Source organism: Bombus fervidus, chromosome 2 (assembly GCF_041682495.2).
Source record: "Bombus fervidus isolate BK054 chromosome 2, iyBomFerv1, whole genome shotgun sequence".
NCBI lineage: Eukaryota > Metazoa > Arthropoda > Insecta > Hymenoptera > Apidae > Bombus > Bombus fervidus.
Window position 1 is genome coordinate 9,556,844 of NC_091518.1, and position 27,391 is coordinate 9,584,234.

Sequence of the window (27,391 nt, forward strand, 5' to 3'; positions counted from 1 at the left end):
TGTACGATCCGCACGTGCGAACGAGACCATCAATTCCCTCTTTGACAACTGATCCATGGTGATTGCAATCTAACGAGGCGTCGAAACCACAAGCCGTTTACATCAAACCACCCCAAGCTAAACCTCTGAACTCCGCGAAATGATTGTGTCACTACGTATTCCATCGAACTGGCCAATGTACCAAATTAATGTGCAATCTTTCTGGTTCGTACAAATATCTGTTCTTACAGTTATTATCTCTACAATGATTTATCTCCCAATTTTGTTACTAACGAACACTGCTTTTATACGTTAAAATCTTTCCTATCAGATCTTTCAGAATTCACATTCGCTTCTTCAAACCATAAAGAAACAGGTAACTGTCCTTCGCTTTGTTATTTCCTATCAAGCAAACCTACCTCCGTACATCTTTATTTTCCCATAAAGTCATCCGAAACCGACATTCACCTTCTGAAACCGAACAAAAACGTGGAACAAAGAACATCCTACTATTCCTGAACTCCGCTTCACGTTTCATTTAAACCAAATCCAATTTACCTACCAAATTACCTTTTCCAGATCACAATTCCTCCATACTTTCCAATATGCAAATCTACGTAGAACTCTATATCCTTTTCTTTCAGCCATAAAATCTTCCAAAACCAACTTCCCACTCCGAGAACTCAAGATAAAATACCATCCTCCAATCCCTCCCTCTCTTCTTCGCCAAACCTCTGAATAGTGGAGAGTCAAAGCGTTAATTCGCTCTTTGCCAGCTGATCCATGGCGTTGTAACCTGGCCGGGCGTCCAGAAGCCGTTTATAACAAGCTGCCCGCGGGCAGGGCTCTCTGATCTCCGCGAGATGATTGTGCCAGCGCAGTCCACAGGGTGGGGCCTGGCTGTTCGGTGTTGCCGCGCGGCCAAGCGTCTCTACACAGCCCCCGGGGCTTGTTCTCTCTCTCCCTCTCTCTCTCTCTCTCTCTCTCTCGACGACAAAGGGGCCGCGGTTCAACGCGCCACAAAGCGCCGGGACGCCCACTCACACCCCATCCTCACACACACTTACACGCACACATAATTCTCACATATACAAAAGCACATACAATCTAGTCTCATACACAGATATATCAAAGATATACACACATAGGCATGCGTACACACGTACACACACAGAGGTATACATGCGTGCATCCACATATGCATAGGTACACTCACACAGATATATGTATAAATATTTGTATTCTATATATGCATATATATTATATACACACACATGTATATGTGTGCATACGTATGGTATAGAGAGAAATATATATGTATATAACTGGACTGAGGATATTTATGTAAATTGGGATTTTTATAAACACAACTATAAGAGCAGAGATTTGTTTCATCTAACAGATGTTAGAACAGATAATGTATTCTGAATATTTCGTATATTTTTCCAATTACAGGACGCGCCTTCTCTGCACTTTTGCACCTTTAAATTTTCCATAAGCGCATAAAAATCCGCAGTACATATGCGAATATACTGTGTTCCATGTATTACGCTCTTATACAGATACATGTATAGCTGCGTATATGTATGGGGAGAGAGTCGTAGATTCGAATACAAAGGCGAGGGAAGAAGGCAGGAGTCGCGACGCGTGAACTTGCACCCAGAGGCGCCTCCGACCACCCTTTGGCCGGGCTGTATGTAGCGAATCGAGAACGGGGAGAAGGAAAATCTGGAGGTGGAGAAGGGAGAAGGAGGAACTGGAATCCTAGCACCCGTGGCCGATAAGATGGCAACGAGGATCGATTCGTAGAGACGACTTCTCTCTGGCGGTTTCAGTTACGAAGCTTCTTGTGGTGGAGTTATTGGGGTATGTTAGCTTCTTCCTGGAATTTGTGCATAGATTTTGTACTCTAACCGTTAGCCACATTTGTCTGTTTTTTCTTCTTCACTGGTATTTCTATTTCAAAATTACTTCTTCTTTGGGAAGAGCACGAAAACAAAAAGGGGGAATTTTTTTCCAAAAAATCGTGAATCGATTATGATTGGGAACGATCAAAGAAATGTTTAACCTGTTTAAGATCTGTTAGCAAAAATCGATAGATCATCTACATTCTGTCTTTTATGTGGTGTTCTAGAGAAAGCCATTTCGACAAATCGACGAACTACAATTTCATAAAACACCGCCACTTACACAGCAACAGGAACGTTCTACGACCTATGAACCTCAAGTCGAAACGATTATTCCTACCACGAACCACTCCAAACGTCCGAAAGTACAAACCTCCGATCATAACAATAGAACGTCAAATTACTATGAACTAGGAATAACGAAAGTAACTTACCCTGTCCAGGAGCTGGCGACGTGGCGTGGCTCCAGCCTCCTTTGTACGAGCTGCTGGCATCTGTAACGTGAAGGAAAAAAGAAGCTCGCATAAATACGAATCACAGAATCTTCAAAATAAATCTTTCAACACGCAGACATCATAATTTCAATGAAAATAATAGTTTACAACACAATGTTGAAAGAAAAGCAGCACATCGATCGAGCTATAAAATGCAACCCAGGCACGTGTTACATTCGCTTCGCGATCTCTCACGAGAGATTACACAATTTTCTTTTTCTCTGTTTTTTTAGGTCAAGTTATTAGAAGACGTATACCGTCTGCAATTGCAAGGTAATCAGTTCTGTGAATCGCTTGGTGGCCGTAAAGTATATCTGATCGCCGGTTTCCAGCGAGTTTCGTTGAAAAACAATTCCTTAAGAAAATCTTTACGACCCCTTAACGATACACCGCCTTCTTCCAAGTCCGTGTACCTTGGAAAATACGATCCACCGGCCTCGACGATCGATTAAAATCACTTTTCGCGTGGCGAGAAGACGGTGCTTCCGAAGTTTGCGTTCCGATCGTCGAAAAGATCGAGGCTGAACAGTTTCTTCGATTATCGTTAGAATGGCTCAAAATTACCGAGTAACATTTGTTATAATATTCTGTCCATTGCCATCTTCTTGCATCTATGGTCCAACGTCGCGTCATACTGTGGCTGACTCCTCTATGTATTTTTCAACAGATTAAAATACCTCTTCTAATTCTTAGATATCAAATTTCCACATTACGTTTAGTTTATTGCGATACTACACAAACAGCTATGTACGTTACATAAATAGAATTTATATTTTTGCTAACAAAATATATTTATATATTTATATATTATTTTTATATATATTTATATATTTGCTAAGAACATACAACACTATTTTAAACAAATACAAATGAAATAGAACAATCACACTCTGATGTGATATTGGACGATATTGGATCATAAATACAAGAAGATGAGCAGAAGAATTTTGATAAGAAATGGTACCGATTGCATAAGAATGAATTTATAAGAATACCATATAGCGGTATCCAAATATTAATGCGAATCTCTGTACCGTTTTTTATTATATTTTCCAAATACTGAAATACTCTATCTATATTCTATATATGTATACCTATCTAAAATCTGCTATATTTATCCGAACACCTATATTTATCTAAGATATTTATGTTAACACTGCTGTCACGGTAGTGATCGAAACGCGTGCACGGTATTGGTTTCAGGGACGTCGCGATCATCCCTTAGGAACCTTCGGTCGATTCTTCCGGCGGTGTTTCGAGCGCCGTCGGTCTGTTTGCAGACAGATATATTTTCATTTGGCAGTTATTGGCACGAGGGTGGCTCCCATGTGTATACACACGCGGTACGGTACGTCATGCTCGCAGAAAGTCCGTCTTTCTGTGCAAACAGAATGCCTAGGTGTACGAAACGAGTCAACTTTTCGTCTTCACTGCCCTCTTCATTTGATCTGGAGACCATGTTCCATTAATAGGGCCTCGGATTTCACGTTCACGAAAATGTCAGGGACTATTCATGCGCTAATGTACCGCTTCAGCCTGGGAATCGTCTACTCTCTTCCAATTACCTGCTCTTTTCTCTGGCTTTTTTAGTTACATCTATTCGCATTAGAGGGGAGAACTTCTCTTTTTTAAAGGATCATTGCCACCTTTTTAAGTAAGTGAATGGTGAAATTGTTTGCAGATTGTTTATGATATATTTTTTATTCAGATAAAATACTAGCAAATTTCATTATAAAGTTAGCGAAGAGTAAAAGAAGGAGCCTCGAGTGGTTCAAGTAAAATGACCTGTTTTTCTTTTCCTATATGTTTAGATTCTCTTATATGTATAAATAAATATAGAAATAAGTCCTTCATAATGAAACTATAATCTTATTGTAAAATACTCGTATTTACTATTACCTTTGCTATTTGTTACACGAGGTTGTGACATAGTATTGATAAAAATGATCTTTTTGTAGGGAAGATTAGAACCAGCTTGTCTTATTCGCCACGGAGGACGTTATCGTCCAAAGTTTGTGAATCTCTTTATTAAGGAACTGAAAGGTGTCAGCCTCTTCAGCATCAAACACGAAAGAGAGAACAGAGAGTACCGTTGGAAAAGTCAACTTATTCTTTTTTGTTATTTCGATACATTCACTTGTCGCGAGGTTCCATGCACACCATACAGCGTCAAACGAAACCATAGTGTCACGTGGTCGCACATGGATCATCGTTGGATCTAGATCATCGTTATCGATTCTTTTATATCTCGATCTTGTTCTCACTTTTGCGAACGAAAAGAATTTATAACGTTTTAAAAACGTGTTTAACGTAAAATTGGGACAAGAAATCTATTAATAAGTACATTTATAAGACTTTCTTTTAGCGTTACGAAGTACGCAAATAATCTCGCAATAACGAAGTATCAATGACTATAACAAAAGAATCTGTGAACTAAGAAAAAGATGCACGATAGGAAGAAACGCTACAATTTTATAACAAACAATATTTGGTCGAAACGATGAATAAACGTGACAGGTATGACTTTCAGAACTGAAAATACAAAAATATTCTAAAAATGTCAGAAGACATTGAATTGAATAGATTGCACGATCGGGTCTTATCAGGTGAATTAATTTCAAACTAAATTAATATTTCAATCGACATTTCAAACTACAGTCGTTACACTGTTTACAGAATCAGCTGCCAACGGATCAACATCAGCAGATTAATGGAGCGCATGGGGGCCCAAACCAAAGTCAGCCTCGCATAAAATAAAGAACCGCGCAAAGCTCAACGTGTTTCACATACGCAAATCGACGAACGTACCGGCGAACAGCATGGATAGATTGGTGAACGCCGTGGTGCGTGGGAGTTCTGCGGCGGTGGTCCCGCTGCTCTTAAGGTCCAGCATCGCGCGGCGTTGGCCCGTGTACCAGCAACCGCTGGATACGCTGGCCTAAACGGGATATCTACACCCCCCTGTAGTGTCTCGAAATCACGGCACTACGAACGTCCAAACCGCTGGTAACCCCGTCGCCAACCAATCAAAACGTCTTCTCATAATCAAACAAATATACCTCTCGATGAAGTCAAGAGAATCCAACCGAACCAAATGACCGAAACCTACTTCGAACTTGTTCGAACGGAACTTCTGGAAGAGTGTAAACTTATCGACTAGATGTTACGAGGTTTACACGGCGACGTCTACCTTCTCGATATCGATATTAATAATAAAAATCACGACACAAAGGAGGATCACGAAGAACGAATTCGATCGTTCGAATCTACGATACGAGTTGGTTGTCTGCGCGATAAGGGCGCCGATCATCTTGGCGACCCGCTCTGAGTGACACTGGCGGTCGAGAAACGTTTCTAGGGGCAGTGACGATAATCGTGCAACCTTGTCTCCGCCCATGAGTCTGGTTTTCGTTGAACGAGGCAAGAGAACGGCCACCAGGGGTTGGCTCGTTGATGTGGCAAGGTAGGCGGGGTTTATGCTTGGACTTACACCCTCGAACCAAGGGGCGGATAAACGCCTGCGCTCTGTATAGGGTGAGAACCCTGTATACAGAGCGTGTGAGGGGTTAAAGAAGATGAGAAAGCGAGAGGAGAGTAAAAGAGGGCTGAGAACGAAGAGAGACGAAGAGAAGAGAAGAGAAGAGGGGTGTATCTATGTGTGTGTGGAGATGTGGAAATGTGTGTATGAAGAGGAAGAGCGACGGTACCAGGTTGCTAGGTGGCCGGGCACGAACGTACCGGACCTCCTGCACTTACCGACCGACGTTGTCGACGACGTAGTTTGCCCCGGTAACGACGTGCCACCGGTTCCCTTCCGGAACAAACCCTCTGTGGTAACGGTGCCCGTTTAGAGAGAGAATGGTCAGGGAATTTTGGCAGTAATGGGCCAAGGTGTTTCCATTATTCTTCGCTTCGGACGCTTTCTATGCTTCTGTCTTTTTACACCTTTACGACCTTTACGCGGTTCGCAGTTTTTCTTAATTTTTGCTTGTTTGCTTAGGTGGTTAGCGTTGTTCGTTTGATTTTGTCCTTTCTTCCTTTTTCGTATCTTGCAATTTCTTGGAACATCACAGGCTGATTCTTTGCAAGAGGGAGACGAGGAAGAAATCTGACAACTTTCAAGCGAACGAATCCTTGAGGTTTCTTTTCCTTTCTTTTGTTTCTTGTTCTCGACAAGAAGGATTAGAGGAATTCCCTGGCAAGATCGGGACAAAGCGTTTCTATTATTTTTCAACCTGCGTGTTTTCTACGCTTTTGTCTCTCTATGATCTTTGCGTGTTCTAAAACTTCTTTTTTTTATTCTTTGTTTTTCTTTGTGTCTCGTACAATTTCTTGGACAGAGAAAGCAGGAGCAGTCGAGGACTTTGTTTCTTTTGCTTGGTTCAATTTGATAAGAAAGATTGGAGATATTTCCTCCCCTTTCGTCTTCTAAAAAGTTTCTAACAAACTTCCTTTTAAACCAAAAACAACGTGGAAAATTGATTCCTGTTGATCAACAAATTTTCTACGGTTGTAAATGCGAAACATTCGAATTACGTGGTGAATATACAATAGCGAACGCGGGCGAGTGCAAGCTGTTTCGAGCGTGTTACATCGTAAACTTTCTTTGTCAGCATTATAATTGCGGATAAATAATCAATTAATTAAGACAGCCTCATGTTTTCGCGGTGCAAAGCAGATTTTATGGAAATCACCGTGGATGTTATAACCACCCCTATGGGGTGGTGGTGGCCAGAGGCAAAGGGAGTAATTGCAATGGAATGCAAATTGCGTTAATAACGGGGTCATCGCGTAATTTTCATCGCGATCGTTGCTCGCGGTACCCGACGGTATAATTATTATAATTTCCCGGTGAAAATATCGGCCCGTTAAACGATACCCATTGACAAGGGAAATCTGCGGCGACCATCGATCGACCGGCCAATGTGGCAAATTAAAAGCTGATTTCTACGATCTCTATCTCTGCTTTCGATATCGTTCGTTCATTGTACAACATGCGAAACAACTGTAACGTTTCGATATTTCTTCCATCGAGTTTTGATTATACAAATCTCTGCGAAATGCTGTTCAAATAATATTGAGAATTTTCAGTGTTGGTACATTAAAGGTGTTTCACCATATACAACGCTCACTACGCGCACTGCATACACGATACACGCAAGTGACACTCTAGTTTAATATTTTCAGTTCTCTGAAAGTTTCTCGTCGACTGTCGGAATGACTCTGCTCTTCCAAAACTGCTCTAGCCTCTTGCCTTAAAATGGCTAAAACATAGTAATGTAACGATGCAGAGTTCATACAGAAAGAAAAATTTAAGATACTCTTTGCCGATGCTTTCATCTTCGTTGTACTTTATATTTATTTGATATTTTGCAGGGACTGTTGAAAAATCGACTTTAAGTTTTTCGGTAAATATTCACTTTAGCTACAAAATTTATACGGCGAAAAGTATCTCAATAGGAGACTATACTCAGCGCAAAGATGTTTTGCAAAATTGACCAACGATGGCACAGAAGACAATGGGAAATATTCACACAAAAAGGCAAAATTTGAAGAGGAGAGTCAGCCACTGTCTACAAGAAGACGGAAGGCATATTAATTATTATAATTTGTTGTACTTGTTTGTGGACACTCGTGGTGCGTATGTAAATCTTTTGTGAACATTGACAATACGCTATTTTGTTTATGAATCATGGAGGCAAAGGATTAGAGGGAGTATTAATCCTCTATGTTCTATATTCTATGTTATATATATGTTCTTATGGATTTCCATGAGTAAGCAGGTTTAATGTTCAATCTACCATTTTTTTTTTTTTGCAGGAAAAACTTGTACGAGGTAGGCTGTGTGGCCCACGTGTCGTTCGGTTTGAGGATCACTGTGCGCGCCGTTGCATAGACTGACCTCCTTTCGCTCGTGTAAGGAGGTTTGCTCGCGTGCAGGGATATTTTGGCCAAATTTTAATTGTCAGTAATTGAGAAACAATTTTGTTGTTCTTGATTTTCGACTTATTTCGGCCTCAAAGATCATCCCTTAAATTTCCTGACATCTGCAGCCGAACACTCTGTATATAACGAGAAAAATGATGTGGGATAAGATTATTTGAATCAGCTCAGTTTTAACCATAATTCAATCATAATCTTTGCACAGAATAATCATATTAGTTTTACATTGTGGCATGCTAATATAAGAATGAGAGTTACTTGAATCAAGTAAGAATTTCAGATAAAGAAATGTAGGAATTTCATAATCATTTTCAGATTATGAAAATTATCTTTTGAACTGTGCAATAGGTAGCTTGAAATTGGAGAATGCAAAACTTGACTAATGCGAATTTCGATGTGAAGCATCCTTCCAAGTATCCAGCGAATTTGAAAATATTTCGGCTATTGGTCGAATCTTGAAATACGTTTCGAACAGTAAGACTCGTGTGAAACTACTTGGCGATCCGATGAAAATGTGTGTTACGTGAACGTAAAATCCAAGCAATTTGACTTTGAGAACTGATCAAGGTTTTACACAAAAGAACGAGAAAGTTATACAAATTTACAAACTGCCGTTTTGTACTTATAAATTGTATAATTTCCAATGTACACACATATATTTTCAGTAACATGCCAATTCTCGAACCGAGTTCTCCTTTTATTTTATTTTCATCTATTTCTTTCGTTCTGTGCTATTCTCTAAAAAAGTACTTTATCAAAGTAAAACGGGGACCGATTAAAAAGCCATCAAGACGATCGATTTCGAGGTAGGGCTTTTCGCGGAATATCATGAAACGAGGGGGTGAAAGGACGATGAAGTTGAAAGTGGTCAGGGTGCGTGCGTGGCCACATCGATGGTTCTCGTTTGCTTGCTTATGTCCGTGATTCACGCCAGCAGGATATCCCGTGCAACCGGAGGTCGAGTCGAAGAATATCAGTTCTGATCGTGCTTGTTACACGGCCAGTCGATTCATGACTCAATACCAGAATCATCGTTCTCTACCTTGCAATCTCATAAATTATTCGAACCTGTTTTTCATGTATTTTTGCCTGCTATTACGAACTAACAATTCCCCCATTTTTTATTTTAATTAACTAGCAGTAAACCGAAGTAATAAATCAATCTAGTAGATACAGCATCAAGTATAAAATATTCATATGTAAAATGTAAAAAATATGGAGCGGCCGATAATTCTTAGGCGAAGCAACTATCGACCATCTCGTTCGCCTTTTTCTTACAAATTTTTCCTTTCGGCTTCGCCTTTCTCTCTACGTTCCAAAGATACAAAACGCTGTATTATGCTACGCTACTATACGACGTTATATAATATGATATTTGAAATACTCTGATTCTAAAAGTATAATGTACTCTATGGTATTACAAAAGTTGCCAAATGTTCAAATACGACAGTACTTAAAAACTTTTCTTTTATGTGCCATTTTTATCAGCGGTGACCTAAACATACGATTTAATTATGATCGATTCAGCGGAGTTAATGGTGGAAGTTTGCTGGTCAGATAATACTAAGTCACTAGTTCAGATTTTAGATAAGCTTGGAATTTATCTAGAACGGAAAATCAGAGAGTTCGCTGGTAATTTTAGTTTCCTAATCTTTTATCAGACCCTTTTCTTTTTCTCTAGAATTTCGTATAAGGGTTGTATAGCGGGGCTCCCTAAACTGATGCGATCGACGAACGTCGAAGGCTGAAAGTGGCTGTGGCGGCAGCATCGACAGCTCCCATTAAAGTGTTTATAACCGTGGTTCACGCTATCAGGACACCCTACCTTTCATCGCGATGAAATATCTTCTAGGTGAAGAGTTTTCGTAAAGAAGTTTCTTACAGAGAATTCGTAAAGAATTTCGAATTTTTCAAATAATTCCCTCCTTACCTTAATTATCATTGACGAACTTAACCAGTTATTAATAAATTTTCCATTTCTTTTACAAGATCAAATCTTCTGCGTCGTCCCCTTTTCGTCCTTGATAAATTTTCAATTACTTTTTAATTACTGGAAACAATTTATCAATTCTTTTAATATTCTTGCAATTTTTATCGATTATGTTATTATAAATATTAAATTATACATATACCTAATATAGTAAGCAAAATGATTTAGTCATTTTCATATAGTTGCTACAAGCGCCGTTCGCTGTTTCCTGTTCTAACGAAAAAAACAAAAAACTGAATACTCATTTCCACCCTACCGCCCTTTCTTCATCCAAACTACCCCATGGAAGGGTGCCGCCGTTCGACGTCCGTCGAAGGCTGAAAAGTGGCCAACGTAGCCACTACGCTATAGTTACAGCTCCCATTAACCATTTACAGTCGTGATTCATTGTAAACAGGGCGGGAGAGATTACTATATAGGAGTCTGTCAGTGTTGGAATGCCTGCTTCATGTATTTTGTACATAATTAGATAGACTGCGTGACATTTGGAGAAAAAGTTAAGGCAAAGAACGAAATCCTAGAATCGACCGGTAAAAATAATCCTTTTACTATACATTATTTCTTCTTTCTTGTTTCTTCATATTTCTTTTTAAAGAGAAGTTTGAATTTCGATTTTACTGTACGATACCGTGGAAAAATTTCCAAGCTCTATTTTACTTATAAAGATACCCAGGCAGAAGAATCAATTTTATTAAATATTAGAAAATAGACTGCGGATTTATATGCAATTTCGTACCTTTACAAACACAGCTAAAGAAACGGAACCTACGCAGAAGAAATTTGCTTTATAAAGTTAAAACATCGCAAATAACACTCCGCTTCGAATATTTCTTCATAGTTCTTTGTATATTCTATGCTATTTGTGCATTTCTTCACTTCCAAATTCATTAAAATCGCATAAAAATCCACAGTGCAATTATGAAATTTAGATGTCCGCTTTAAATTTCGTTTCAACGTTGGATGCTCCACCTAATCTCGACCTATAAAAATATTACATACTCGATGGAAAACGGCTCAATCGAAGGCACAAAACGGTACCAATGGATTCAAAATCCATTTCTCTTCGCTCTCTCCCTATACATGTACGGTAATAAATCGTGAACCCTACGAAGCCTAAAATCGACTCCCATAGCAGAAGGTCCACGTCGACATCCGACGTCCGTGGACCGAGACGGAGGAACGCGTTGTGCAACGTGTGCGAACGTGGAAGGGGGATGGTCGTCGCGGATACCCTTCGACCCCGGCACGCGGACACTCGAGAGCGATCGCGCGTTAAATGCGCCACTGGCCGCACGCGGTCGCGTGGCGCGCGCGTGCCCTTCTCCTGGGGGTTCGTCGTTCCAAAGGATGCCTCAAATGAACTGAGGAAACGCATGCGGCCGCGTGTGTACGTGCATACCAGTCTTTGGGCATTTTATATGAACGAAATATTTTTATTTATTCTATATATTTTTACGTATTTTTGTAGATTTATATTTTTATCGTATCTTTGTGCATTTACTACGCAACGAGATTCGACACATTCGGGTTAGGTTTGGGTTAGGGTTCTATGAACGTTTTAACCAGTTTACTCGTTACGAAGAAATGACAATATGTCGTCTTATGACGAGTATACTCGTCACGAAAAAATTGCAATACTTTGTCTTTTGACGAGTATATTCGTCACGAAGAAATGGCAATATGTTGTCTTATGACGAGTATATTCGTCACGAAGAAATGGCAATACTTTGTCTTTTGACAAGTATATTCGTCACGAAGAAATGGCAATATGTCGTCTTATGGCGAGTATACTCGTCACGAAGAAATGGCAATATTTCGTCTTATGACGAGTATACTCGTCATGTAAAAATAAGAAAAATGAAACGATAATTTCATTGCAACTTAATTCTATATTATAACAATATATATACATATTCCGCGTTTGACGAGTATACTCGTCATCGCTTACTTTTTTCGACACATTCTAGCTGCACACTGTTCAGAGAGGTGGCAACAGCTAACTGGTTAAAAATACCTGGAATATTCTCACAAAAGCATTGGGCCATTGGGAACAATAACGATTTTTTTAGATTACCTAATATTACAGTTTTTAATATAGTTGAATATTATAGCATGGCGAAGAATGTAACAGACAAAATAGAATGAACCGGCCAAAATTTTAGTGATCTAACATAAATTATTATAGTCGTTCGAAGAATATTACTCCGTAGGTAGAACTCTGTTTATCTGAACTCCACTTTTAGAACGAAATTTTAGTGAATGCCTGATCAATTAAACTTTTGTTTATTCGATTCGTTTACCCAAACGTAAGCTTCTATTGTGTGAATTATTCGTTCTCCGGCAAATTCGCATAGGGTTTTACCGTATCGTATTTCTAATGCAATATTCTTTCGATTGATATTTTGTGATATCGAGATTTCGCGGTTGCAGAGGCATCGAAGTCGGAAGGAAAGAGTCAAGGGAGAAACGTTGGCGTGTCTGGCGTCCATTGACCACCCTATGGTACGTCGTCTGAGTTGAATTTGAATAATGAATATATTAGCACGTTCAGCCTGTCGTATGATTTTGATACAAATCCTTGAGAGGCAGAGTTATGGCAGACATATGGTGAGTCATTTATGACGAACTGACCGGATATGTTTCTTATATTTAGAAGTGGTGGCAAGTGCCACGTTGCAAATATTACGTCCAGTCATAAATTATTACTATGAAGAGGAACATTACGAAATAATGATCACTTTTGTAACACAGTTTTAATATTTTGTAACGGATAATATATATATATTTTTTTCTCTTATTTCATCCTATCCCGTTTTCTTTTCTCTCTTTCTCCCGTTTTCTTATTGCTTCCCTTGCTTCCATTTTCACCCTACATCTTCTTTTGCAACCCCTTATCCGCTTCCTCAAAAATTCTTACTTTCTTTTTCACCTCTTCTCTCCTTCTTTTTCCTCTTTCTCTCAGTTTCTCTTTCCAAATACGTATTTAAAAGTTACAGAAGTTAGATTTTCCAAAAATTATTGCTACCACGTCGAGTCATCCTCGTTCAACAAATTCCAGGGTTCCCTAAAATCTTCCATCCCCCTCCCCCAAGGAACCTTCTCGAACTCTTCCAAACTCCTTCAACCACCCCATTCACCAATCCTACCACTACTGCCCACTCCACTCTCCATCCCAATTGCCTCGATCAAGCTAACAAAAGTGGATGCCAAGCGAATCCTTCGAGTACCACATCATCCTGTCTCAATCAGTTCGAACTATTCAGGGTCACTTGGAGAACGTTACTACCGTCCAACAACGAGGGTAACAGAGTCAGAGGGAAGAAAATAGAGCGAGAAAGAGCAGGAAGGGTAACAGAAGCGACCGCGTGCCGCGATTTCCCCGCGTGCATTATCTTGAGATACCAAAGCGGCGTTACCAAAGCGGCTACTTCGGCGTGGTATCGGCGCTAGGGCGACGAGTATCATTGTGTCGCATGAAACATGACAGGGCCTGGGCTATTGTACGCGGGACGCGTAGGCTACGAGCCAGGGAACGGAACGACGAGGGAGCCAGTTACCCCCGCTACGTTTCCGTCCGCACAGAACCCAGCCATTCGCCACCCCTTACCACCCCCTTTTTGCTCTTCTCTCTCTCTCTCTCTCTCTCTCTTTCTCTCTTTCTCGCTTTGGACCTACGTAACACGATAAGAAGCGTGTCAGTTTTGTTGCGTTTGCGGATTGGACGGAGGGAAAACGTTCGTCCGGGACGTTTAAGCGTCAGATCAGATATATGTTCCCGAGACTGCGAGCAGATAATTCCTTGTATTCAATTTGTACAACGCGGTGAATGAAACGCAAAGGATAGCCACGAATCGAACAGCCTGATCGAGAGTTGTCTGATAAGAGGCTAGGAAATTGGGTTTTAGGGTTAGTCGTAATAGTCTTCCAAGGTCCTGTGCGCCTTTTTACTTGCTTCGTTGTGACAAGCTTTTACAGAGCGTGTTTTACAGGCGAGGTTTCATCGACGAGTAATTAAAAGAGCAAACGTTGGTCCGTGAACGTTTGGTCGAGAAACGTTTAAACGACGATCATTGTTATGTTCTATGAATAAACGTTCATATTCAGGATCTTCGATGTTAGATTAGCGTTAGATTAGTTATTTGGAACGAACAGATGAAATTCGTCAGAGATTGTTTGCTTGCAAGCGAGATTTTATCGTAGATGGTATCTGATTTATTCGTACAAAAATACATCGATTATCGTAGAACGAACGTTTTCTTGCGATTTTCTTTTCTGCAAGAGCAACTTTGAATTTTTGCGACGGGTAAACATTTCGTTGAATTCACTTTGTCAGATTCCGAAGGGACGCAGTCCGAATTTATGAAGCCTTTTGCGGAGTATCTTTGCATAGGATTTTAAAGTCCCACGCATCCGTAGGCGCGCTCTTCTTGGTATGTTTACCGACCTGCACCCGGCATCGACACAAAGCCGAACGTTCGCATTTACAAACACCCCTGTCTCGATCTCGATACTCCCTTAACATCTTTAAATTAGCCGATTTATCCTTTATTTGAATATACTCTATAATTATACATACATCTTGCGTTAATAGTAATATCTTGTGTACTCTGAAATTTGAAATTTTAAGTTGCAACTTCTTGGCGGGGAGTTCTATACAAAATTTATTCAAGTACAGAGATTTGAAAATTCAAATTCAATTCTTTCAAAAAAGAAAGACTACGTATTTTGTATATTATCCGTCAAATTAATTTTCTAGGATATCTATAACTTCGATATAGGATCACCCACGAACGAAATTAGTGTGAAAAAGAAAAACCACAGAACAATACAATACCGTCATTTTAAACTTTTCCAAAATCTTCAACATTCCTATACGCAGTTCTAATGTAGAACGTTTCGTATAAAATAAATTTAGAAAAAGTCATAGAAAAGCACACCATCGTACCATCATCGTCACAATACGTCACTATCCTGAAATTTTCTCAAATTTTTCTACACGTAACTCTAATATAATAAAAATTCTTCTCCGTAACTGTGATACATAAAACCAGCTACAAAATTGATTTAAAAAAAAGGATGAGATACTATTATCTTGATATCTTATATATAAGATATAGAAAACCAGTTACAAAGTCAATTTAAAAAGAAGGACGAGATATTGTCTTGAAAGTATTCCAAAATTATACAATTTCACTCATCAGGAAAACATTTGAAGCAGTCCAATGACGCGATAAGAACCTATGTAACAAAGACACTCACGCGATACAACGAACCGTATACACCAAGCAAAGAGCAAAAAAGAAGAACAGAAAGGAAGAAAGAAAAACGAGATTTCCTCCGGGACGATCAGGATTCCGCGCTCGATTCGGTCGGATTGTCGGAGACGCGTGGAGAGCGCTATCCATGAAGAGGTCGTTGGGGCGCGGTTGTAGAAGCAAAGGCTATTAATTACGTCACGGAAGAACGCAGACGTTGGTTCAAACAAAGGCCCTCGCTTTCCACCTCCTCTGTCCCCGCCAATCTCCTCACCACTGTTACTCCAATGTCGAACTTACCAATGCGAACATTGCGCGTCGTTCGTGCACGCTTCGTATATCCAGAGCCTAATTACCACGGATTTGCATATCTCCAGTCGCGCTGGACCGAGCAACTTCGTGCTTTTGTCCCTGCCAACAGGATTTCCGGTTGCATCCGCTCCGTTGCTGCCCCCGGAAACCACGGCTAAAGAGACACCGTTCCGATAACATCGAGCTCCTGTTCGAATTTTCAAATTCTTTCTCGTTAGAAAGAAAAATGAAAAATGAAAATGGAAAGAAGAAAGAGGAAAATTAAAATAAAAGAGCGAAGCGTACCACGAGACAGGACGTTCCATTCTATGGCATTGGCGAACGAGAAAAAGAGAGAAAGAAGCAAAGAAAGGCAGAAGAGAGGAAAAGGTACGTTGCACGGTGCAACGAGAATAAATGAATAGCGAAGAAGGAAACGTGGATGCTTTGGTGTGTGCATTGGTCGTCGAGAAGAGCGAGAGGAGTTGCTTTAAAAATACACGAAGACAATTGGATATCCTGTTTCGGGTTTGGTCTGGTTTGTGGTGAAAGAAATTGGAGACAAAATTAGAAATTAGTTAATTAAGTGGAACGATGCGTACCAAGATCGTAGAGTCAATGGTTTGGTTTTGTTGTGATTTTTCTGAGTATCTGTTACAGAGAAATGTTACATATCTGGTGTAATTGTTGCTTGTGTTTAAGAAGTCATTGCGTTTATTATATCACGTTGTGGTCTTTGAATTTTCATATCTCAACTTCGTTCTCGTGACGTGAGAACGATCTAGAAACAACCCTAAGTGGAGGATGCGAGGGGCACGGAGGTTGAAGTGGAGACTTAAAGAAACCGAGTATGTTCGTACTGACAAGAAGAGAGGTAGAGGGGAAGGTACACAAAGGGAAAACATAACAAGAAGAAAACCGAATATGCAAGGTGTTATCTACGCAACAATTGAAAAAAAAAATCAAGGTAACGTAACGTGAAAATAGATGCAACAAGAAAGAAACCGAACGTATGGCGATAGGAGGGAGAAGAAGGGAGAGATAGGCAGATGGAAAGGAGAACGGAAGAACGATTTTCGCTAAGAAAACAGTTATACATATACGGAAAGAAAAACACCTAAAACTCTGATAAGCGAGAGGTACATAAACGAAGAGAACGATTAAAACAGCGAACCAGGCGAAATACGTAGAAAGGAGAGAAGAGAGAAAGGATGGAACAGCGAGAGGAAGGGGGTGAATGAAAAGACGATAGGAGAGCGGAGAACCGAGAGAGCAGAGGCATCCGCGCGCTCATTTCCGTTTCAGAGCCGTCGAGGGGGATGAAAAGGGGGATGCGCTAACTCGCGAGATATTAATTCCGTGTTAGCGCTAGGAGGGTTGCAGGGGCGAAAACTACGTGCTGAGGGGGTGGCCAGCCCTCCAGCGTCTCTCATCCTCCACCACTGTCCTTCTCTCGTCCTCTTCCATCCTCGCACACCATCCTCGTTCACCCATCCACCCACCTAACCGCCTCCTCTGTCCCCTGTTCCACCCTTCTACCCCTCTGTGGACGTACCGTCAGCTTCCACAGGCTGCCACCCCTGCGATTCCGGCGCAACCCCCACGTAGAAGAGCCGGCTTGCCGCCGGGAGGCGTTACAAATCAGAGATTAGCCATAGTTAACTCGACTTGCGCAGTCAAACAGTTAATCAATAAACGATTATTTACATCGTGTGCCCGCAGCCGGCAGCGGCGGCGGCGGTGGCGGTGGCGGCGGCTGGCTGGCTGGCCCCCCGGTGTGTGTGCACGCATTTCAACAGCCGAAACATATTTCTGTTCTTCCGCGGATGGATATAGAACGGAGATAGGAAATCGTGGTTACTGAAAGAAGACGATTACTCGCGAAGATTCAGAGAATACTCGTCGAGGAACGCGCAAAGATAAAACGTGAGAAACAGGCATAGGAACGCTTGAGAATTAGAAAATGTAACGTTGATCCAAAGGGTGGAGAATATGGATGTTTTACATGTAGGTGATTCGCGTTATGCGATTCGAGTATTATAGTTTCTGAGAATATAGTTTCTGAGAAAGGTGAAGGATTGATAGAGTTTAACAGTAGATTTATCGATGACTAAAATATGAAACTCGTGGAAGATAAGAGACGTATGTAGAATAGAACGTTTCAACGTGATTTCTAACCCATCGACCAACATTTAAATGCGCTAATTTGAAATTCAAAGTTTGCTGGAGCAAAATTTTCATGCGTGTTAATGTAAGAAAAAAAATGTGAGGGCTGTCGTCAGAGGTTGACGGTATGAAATTCGATACGGTCGGGAAAGTGGCTGGTACATCTGATCGATGCATTTCTCGTCGCAAGTTCGGCTCGGGGGCTCGTTTTACGGGTCACAGATAACGAGTATTCGAGCGAGTCACGAGTATACCCACCAAATGGAGATTGAATGTAAAATCTGCGAATATACGTCATTTAGATTATGGAGCAGATACGAAACGCTGATCGGCGTATGCACCGCCGGTACACACCAGGGATCGATAGTAGTAATTTCTACATAGCCACCCTGTACACACCCTTTACCCCACTTCCAGCGAAGAGTTCCGCTGTTATTTTCACGACGAGCGCGAATTAGTGGCAGGATTTGCACGGTTTCCCTAGAAAATCGCTTTTCATGAGAAAAATCCCTCATTTTCTACGCTCTTACCAGCATTCTGCAATTTTCATCGATTACAATATATCAAGTTAGCCGAAAAGTAATGAAATTTAACGACTATTCAGTATTTTATTAACACGTTCGTTATCACGTTGAATCGGACCAAAACGTCCAGTATAAATCACCTTTCGTTTTTACTACTTTTATATTATACTTTATATCATACTTTAGTCGGCGATTTATTTTCTTTGTCCCTCGCTTGCTAAATATTACAACGAGCACGTATATAGTACCTTGAACGCTTTATATATTTCTTACCATATACCAATAACTGGATATCCAGGTATTCACTTGCACGTTCGTATACAACGTTCAACATTTTTCCTATCAAGAGAAAAATTAGATTCTCCATAGATGAGGCTTAATTATAAAAATCAAGATGATTTTTCAAAGCGATATATCCTTGTTGGGTTTCTTTAGTATATGCAAACATATGGAGAATACAAAATGTTTTTCATCGTAAAGGTCTGTGTAGCGAGTGTTTGGACGATAACAGAGAACTTGGTACGAAATGAAATATAAAATTACTTGTGAAACCGAACAACACTGTTCTGAAGCATGGCTGAGTGAATCGGTTGACGACGATTTCTGGGCTCGCGTGGTCGCTGCATGTTTCTAGGTCCTCGAGTCAGCGATAAAGGCTTCTACACGCATACGCACCAAAACGTATGGTGCGTGCATCGTCGATGAAATTGCAAACATTCTAAACAACCTTCTGCCCTTCTTCGAGCTGAAGCAGCTGGCCTTGGCTGCCTATCACGGACGCTCTACGCAGGATGATCGCGGATGTGTCGGTGGCGATCTGGCGGTCCTCGTCGCCGGAGAAAAGCATAGGTGACTAGCGGAGGAGGCCGGTGATGGTAACAAACGACGATGAGTGGGGCAGAGACTGGGGTTGGGGGTGGAGGTAGCTGGATGACTGGCGGCGGAAGCGTCGTCATGGCGACGCATCGATCAGCCACCGCCACGCGGAATCGAGTCGAGCCGAGGCCACATCACACACTACCGGCCGCGACGAACCGCGCCGCAACGCTCGCGATAGATACACGCGTGCATTCACCGACACCTTCCGACACCAAGAGTACGCATACCGTTCGGAATCGTCGTGGCCACACGGACGTCGTATCGCGCCGCATACTGCGCGCCACACGTCCTTAGCCCGTCAATCGGGTAAGACGAGTTAACTCGTCACCTGGATTTTCAATTCTTTTTACGCATACATGTTCTAGTTTGTAAGTCTTTTGTGTCGTTTGGGTCGGTTGATCGGTTGATAAAATTAAAAGAAAATACGAGAGAATCCATATGGATGCGGCTGATTTCTTGTCTCAAGATCGTCTGAAAATATTAAAAATATTTTTAAAAAAAACCACGATCGCTTTTGAGAATTGTTTCTGTTATGCTTAAACTATTGGGTTGCCCCAGAAGTTTCTTTCGTTTTAGAAGGGAATAATAGATGGAACAATATCTTTTGTATTATTTGTAGGAATAGAACAAAATGGATCATACATTCAGTAAAAGAATATAAAATAAACAAGGGCGCGTCTGTTATTTCCTTATAAAACGAGAGAAACTTCTCGGACCTATAAATATATCATATTTGTACCTGCAGGGACTAGAAACGGCCCAACCGCAGTTCATTTCTCTTTACCAGTCTTTAATCCCGTAATTATACAAGTTTCTGATGGAAGCAATCGAGCAACCAACTTGTCACAACGTGAACGATATCGTTGTTGCTCGGTTCGATTTGATTTTCATTCGAGAATGGTTGATAGAGCCAGAAGTAGGTGCAGAAATGGCAGCAGCTTGATGGTCGAGGTCAGGGCTCCCTCGCGAGTTTGAGTGAATGGACGCTGCTGGTTGCACTTGTATCGTGTATTACGTAAAGAAGTTTTAACGCATTGGTATCGCATAAAATCACGAAACTGCGAGCATAGTCGAACGATGATCTCGCATCTCCATAAACTGCAGCAGCAACCACCTGGAAAATCCTTTGCCTACATCTCGATAGCTCTATCATCCCATAAACCTACTGCCACCACGAAGAAGAATACGAAGAACCAACGAGTGTTCGATACACGGCTTTCAAGTTCAAACAAGAACACCTGACTCCGCTTGATCACGCGATCTAGGTCTCTGAAAGAAAAGGTGTACGAGGTCCGTTCGACTGCCACAGTTCACGGTGGCAGCTTCCGGTGGCCAGCCGGAGCGGGTGTTACGTCGAAGCGGCTGTCGTTGGTCGATCGATCCCCCGCAGAGCCTGGAGAAGCAACCGTCGTCGTCGTCGTCGTCGACGACTACATCGTCCCAACCCGCGTTCCCTGGCCTTCCAGTTCCAAGCTCGGACTGAATACCGCTGATTGTCCTCCGCTTTCTCGCTCTATCGCCCTCTTTTCCCTTTCCTTCGCGCGCCGCGTTCCCCTCTTTCGCTCGTCTCTGTCTCTCTTCCTCTTCTTTCCCTTGCTGAACCGTTAGAAAGGCTCGAACCTCGGCTCTCCACTCCTAACCACCCTCATCCTCCGCTCCACTCCACCCGAAACCCACCCCGTGGCACCCTATCCTCCACGGTGCCGTGCTACTCCTACCCACTCCACGATAATGATGGCAATCAGACCCTCAGAAAGGATTTCAGGAAATTCTCTCGCCTTTTTGTCGGCAGCCGGGGCGGAGGCGGACGCCACAAACACCGGTCGTCGTCGTCGTCAATGTCGTCCTCCGGCTTGGTTATAGTCGCGTCGTCGTTCTTTCTCTTCTCTAGCTGGCCTCTTGCTTCTCTTTCTCTGTCGCGATCCCTCATGCGTCTCCGATTCCTTTTCCGATCGCTGGCGAAACCTGCCTCGTCGATACACGTGATGCGTTTGAATTGGAGACGAGCGAGCCTTCCTTAATGGGTATCGAGGATAGGTGGATGGATTCTCGTTCTATTTTTCATCGCGACGTACGTATAGCTTGTTTGCTAGTTCGTATTGAGATATTCTGGTGCTCAGGTGGTTTGATCGATGGATTAGTCGGCTTGGGATAAAACTACTTTCGTACTTGTTAAATCGTTAGGTTTAGTTTGGCATAATCGCTGTTTAAGATGCTACTATAGCCATTAGACGCGTCGAGTAAGTTACTGTCCTCGGTAATAGTCGGTCCTCATCATCAGTCCAATACACGATAGTCAGTTATAGTCACTGGATTTCTTCTTATAGTCATTCTATAGTCTTACGTAGCGTTCGTTCAAACGGCTACCGTAGTAGTTACCATCTGCGAACATGTTATAGTCATTATATAGTCAGTTTATAACGTTATTTTTGCTTCAACTATTTTTCCATGTTATCCATTGTTTAGTTCGTTATTATAGTCACTATTGTTTTCGTTATAGTCACGCCATTAACGATTATAATATTTATATCTTTTTACGTACGAGATAAGAGGTGGGTTTTTACGTCGACCTCCATTCGTTCGATTCCATCTCGTACTAATACTCCTGACTATTTTCCTAATTCTTTAGCAATGACTGGCGCGATCGTATCTGTGTGTCATAACGCTTTGCATGGAATGAAACTGGTCGAGCCGAGCGTCCTTAGTTCACGATCGTTCTTTTAACGACCACGGTTGCCCTAGTTTCAGAGCAGCTCGGTAGTAAAAGATTTTCGAAGAGTGGTTTTCCACGCGTTGGCGTTCTTTTGAGCGCAGACGTTTCAAAGAAACGTTCCTCGCCTTTCGCTGAAATCACGTTTTTTAATTACAGACCCTGGGCGTTCGTTGACCAACACCGAGAGAAAGTTTCAAAAGAATCGTGAACTTAAACTTCGTTTCCACGATGTTGTTTTCACGCCTGCAAATGTGTCGTTTCTATCCTTTTCTACTTCAACAAATGAAAGTCCAATCGCTTCGATGTTGTATTTTATTATCGATTTCTGTGTCACCTAAAGTTCGATCATTAAGAAATCGAGAAAAATTGCCAATTTCAGTTCTATTTTCAATATGAAAAGAAAATACATTCACTTTTTGCATCTTTCCTTTTACCACGCATCGTCGCATTGCTATGGTAACTTTAGCATTTAAAAAATTTGCATTCTTCTTCATACTTACGTCATTTAAAAGTGAAATTCTGCAATACGGAAATTTGCTTAAATGGAAAAACTAATCTCTATCTTCGCTTAAAGCAAACATCCTAATCTACAAAACTTCTAATTTACTAATTATCCTGCCATTACTTTGACAAAGTTCTCAACTAGGTTGAAAATCACGCACGCAGACGATTTCATTCGCAAGCTTATCGAGTGTTCCAGGAAGAGCAACTTACTGGCGGCGATAAAACGCAACGATAATTAGTTGCACCCCCGGACAGAAATTAATCACTTGTCCGTGTAGCGACTCCGCGGAGTCGCAGTTCTTTAGGGCGCTATGAACAAGGCAGTCTCGTAGCTCGTTACACGTTAATTCCGGGCCATTTTCGCAGCCACCGCGCGAAAACAACGAAAGCAACTCGCCAAAATGGAATAAAAGCTAGTTTTGGAAAAAGAAGGACACTTTCATATTTTTCATAGCTCTATTTTTTTCCTCTTGCGTTCCATCCGACCGATAATCGCTAGATTAATAGTCTCTCGCCCATAATTATCACTAATTTCCTTTCAAACCATTGGATCCGATATTCTGACGGATCAATCAGAATATCTTATCGTCCTCTTTCTCCTGTTTGACAAAAAGAAATCAACGATTCTACAGGAAGTTTCTATTAATCGATCCTGTTAAAATGGTCATCACTTCTAAGAAAATTCTACATCTGGTCTTTTAGTTTTCTCAAGCACCGAAGCCATCGACAGCGTATAGACAAAAGACTGGGTCGAAGGCAAATCATAAACAGTAGACAGGCGACGATGGCTTTCCAGTCATGGGGTAACACTGCTAGCGTGCGGATTTGGATCAGCTCAATTATATTCCGATTTGTATTTACACTTCAGTATTTAAAAAATATATTTTCTACCTTACAATTTATCCACGCGATTCCTTTGTATTCACATACATCTAATAACCTCAACAAATCCTTAACGTAATATTCACCGTTATACTTCACCGTCTCGTACTAAACCGATGCAACGGTTCCTTTATCCGGACGCTGTAGAATTTATTTTCAATTAGAATCTACTTTCGTTGGTCGAGTGTCTCTCAAATTCCTCTACGTCCTTACTTCTCGTCACAAAATCAGCCTCTTAATTCCACGATGTATCGAAACAAGTTTTTCGCAATTGTTCCTCTTCAGAAAGTCCTCCACCCTGAACCCAACCTCGTAGAACCAAATACAACGTTCTACTCTTTTAATTGCGCGGTACAATCATAATGTGGTCACGCCGAGGTCACCAATTGTGGTGGACGGTGTAACGTGTTGTTGGTTAAATCAATAATAAGACGAGTTAATTTAATTAACTATATTTACAGATATTTTAAACTGTAGAATACAAAATTAGTCGCAAGCGTCGTATGATACTCGTTATAAGATTGATTCCTTATACTAGTTCGCTCTGATTGACTGACTTACTGACTCGATACTGATATTCGTTCGCATTACTAATCACTCGTGGAGAACTTGGTCGTCTATTTATACTAGTCGAGGGTACCGAAAGGTGTGAACTTGTCGCCCGTGGTAGGTTCACGTGGCAACGAAATTGCTTTGTCCAGAGTTTGTTTATTACATTATGTGCGTCGTACAGTGTTAATTCTCTGTGGCAAAACAACTACGCGAGACATCTTCGTATCGCGACGTCCTAACACGCATATGCCGCTATGTCGCTGCAATAGAAACATAGAAAGAGGAGGAAGACTCGTGGAAGGTGGCCAATAGGAAATTTTCATAGCCGAAGAGAGAAACATTTCTAAAGTAAACTGACTTTCGTTTTAACCGCGTTCTGGTATTAACCAATAATAATATTATTATTGGTGTTAACGCGACTTCTTTTGCCCCAAGACTGTTGAAAAATGTGGAAAAGCAGAAGAAAGACGAGGGATGAGATCTGTTGCTCGCGCGGTGTCGACAATATTGACGGAATAGCGAAGGAAAAGGCCGAAAAAGGGGCTGATAGGCCTCCCTTTTTCGCTCACTCCCCCGCTTGCTCCTTCATCGACGGAACATTAAGCACACACGATAACGCATGATTAACTGGCTAATGACTTTCTCCGCTGCCGCCCTCCCGCTGCTTCTAACTCCAAGACTCGGGGGTGCTGCTTTCGCAGAATCATCGCCAGCGGGGGTGGTTTGCACCCCTCGTCTTTTTTTCCTGATAAGTGACAGATGTTTCTCGTCCCGTTAATCGGTTGAATAATTTTTCCCCGATAAATATTCGTCGCGCGGCACGTCGATGGCTATTTATCGTATAGGGAAATCCTTCATCGTCCGCTGTGCGTATTTGGTTCTGTAAATTGGTAATTAGGATTTGTAATATAAAAATAGAACTTTTACGTAATATTTATTATAGTTGCGCGCTTCTATCGACTCGATAACTCGTCTAGTATTTGTCTTGCTAGTACCTTTGCTTTCGAAAGTTGTTGGCTTCGATAACTTTAGTTTCAACGATGTTTCAAGATTTGCCTTGAATCGTTTACGATACTTTATCGTACGAAATGTACTTGGCAAATGTTAAATACTGCGCGTAAATGTCGACTTTCGTGGGAACTTTCATAACATCGTGATAATTTCCAGACGAAGAAGAAAGTTAAATTGCGGGTGATTTTGGTACGAGATTTGGCCTCGGAGAAGTGTAGGGGTAGTTACGAGTACCAGGACATCTATCGCGGTATGAGATGACTAAAACAAGGGATGATTTCAGAAGACAGTGCCATCTGTCAGAAGATACACCGAATTTAGGGGTAGTTAGTCGCTGGTTGTCGGTCTTCGTATTGATCCCAACTACTTGCAGGGAAATGACGAAACACGAAAGACCATCGCGGCCGAGCTTAACTTCTCGGTGATCTTCTTAACCGATCACCGCTAATAGTTTTCTTCGTCGTTCTATCAGGCTATGGTAATCACCTTTCGCATTACGTTTCGTGTTTCCAATTTTATGATAAATAAACGATAAAGGCGACCCTGTAAATTTACTTAGAAGAGAGAAATTTATGTAAATTCATGAGCCAGTCTGTCTGATGATATTTTGCCTTTTGTATCAAAAACAGTCAGTAAAATTCCTATATCTCGAAAGGAAGCGAACCTTGTGTTAAATAAACGATAAAAATGAATCATATGCGAAGTTTGAATATTAGAAGAATTGAAATGTAATAAGAACTGTAAATTGAATTGATGTGTTTAGAGAAAAGGAAAGTTTTGTGTGAGCGAAACAATTTTGAAATTCTGACACTCTTTCGTAATATCGGACGTAATTATCGTACGATAAGTAAAATTTCCATAATCTAAATGGAACCATAAATAAATATGGATACGAGCTCGTAAATGCGAGAGAGACGAATATAAATAATATAAATGAATGAAATGGAACTTCAAATATTACAAGAAAAAATATAACAAAGCCATCTAGAAAAATATGGAAAAAGGATACTATTCGACTCTTAAACACTAAAACAAGCAATAACTATAAAATTGATTGTAAAATAATGAAGTATAAAATTTTTACCGAAGAAGTCAAACCGACAGACAAGCCTTTTACCGTTTAAGTCCTTAAAAGTATGCCGTAGCAAATTTGTAAAATTTTTATACAATACAAAAATTACCCTTTACATATATATAGACTATAGTACTCTGATAACTGTAGCGTTAAATCTTTCCTTATAAAACATATTGTCGAAAAAGAGTCGAGTCACGTGGACTGCCCTATTCCTCGTCCTTTTTCTTCGCACCACCCCTCACAGTCCAACCCTTCCCCCTACTATTCTTTTTTTCCCAACGTGGTTCGTCCGTCTCGTTCTGACTTGGCTAGTGGCGAGTTAGCGGCTTAACGAGGTTATTTCACGACGTCGACTGGCTGGGCCATAGGTCGCGCCAGGATGAATAATGATTCGTAGGGTCGACTGCCGGGCGAAACTGACTGCGCCACGTACGATCGTTGCATAAGCTGCAAGTTATATAGCCCACGTGTAAAACTCGCCCACCTCGTGGACAATGTACAGAGATATATGATTCGAGGAAATTCGGTCGATGTTGAACCATCGCCATCGCTGCACATCGAAAGCACGGCCACTTTTCACGAAAAAAACTTTTCCAGATTACGTCTATTTCAGTACAAATATCGTTGTTACATGTATATTAATATGTATGAAGGGACCGCGGGTTTACCGTGTTTTTTCATGTAAACGGATTGGCCAATTCGATGGCAGAACGTTTCACAGTTTGAAATTACATAGAGAAGGTTTGGCGAGTTCGCTTCTATCACTTTCAGCCTAAACATTTTTAATCGTATTTATATCTACAAAAGTTTGGCTCAAGGATTTGTTGATATCGAAGATTAAAAGGGAATCTCCAATATTGGTTTAACTTTAGAAGCAAATTTCGATACTAGTCTACCGCGGGAATTTTTTATTCTAATATTTCTATATTTCGATTATATATTATTATGTAATATTATATAATATGAAAAATAATCTATAGATATTTTAATACGTAGAACGGAAGAACAATTATTAGTTTCAAAGACGCAACCCTTCCTAAGATAGGGAACAAAAGTACCTAAAATCATCGTTAGCGACACTTTGATGAGAAACAGCAAGGAAGTCTAGGAAAGTTTAAGAAATTCGGAAAGCCTAAGAAACCAGCAATCGTAGAAAAAAAGAGAAAGAAACTGTTAGGAAGCGGAGGAAGATGCTGATAATAGAGAACGATATAGCTCCGGTGGTA

At 41.0% G+C, this 27,391-nt stretch overlaps 1 protein-coding gene across 2 annotated transcripts in view; it reads right to left on the reverse strand.

Moving 5' to 3' along the window:
* The window catches only part of Ets65a (DNA-binding protein D-ETS-3), a 66,588-nt gene that overhangs the window by 20,801 nt on the left and 18,396 nt on the right, over positions 1-27,391 (reverse strand). For both annotated transcript variants that reach the window (XM_072022515.1, XM_072022514.1), the window contains exon 3: positions 2,321-2,380. In XM_072022515.1, coding sequence (XP_071878616.1) covers positions 2,321-2,380 — 60 coding nt within the window. The remainder of the gene's footprint in view (positions 1-2,320; positions 2,381-27,391) is intronic.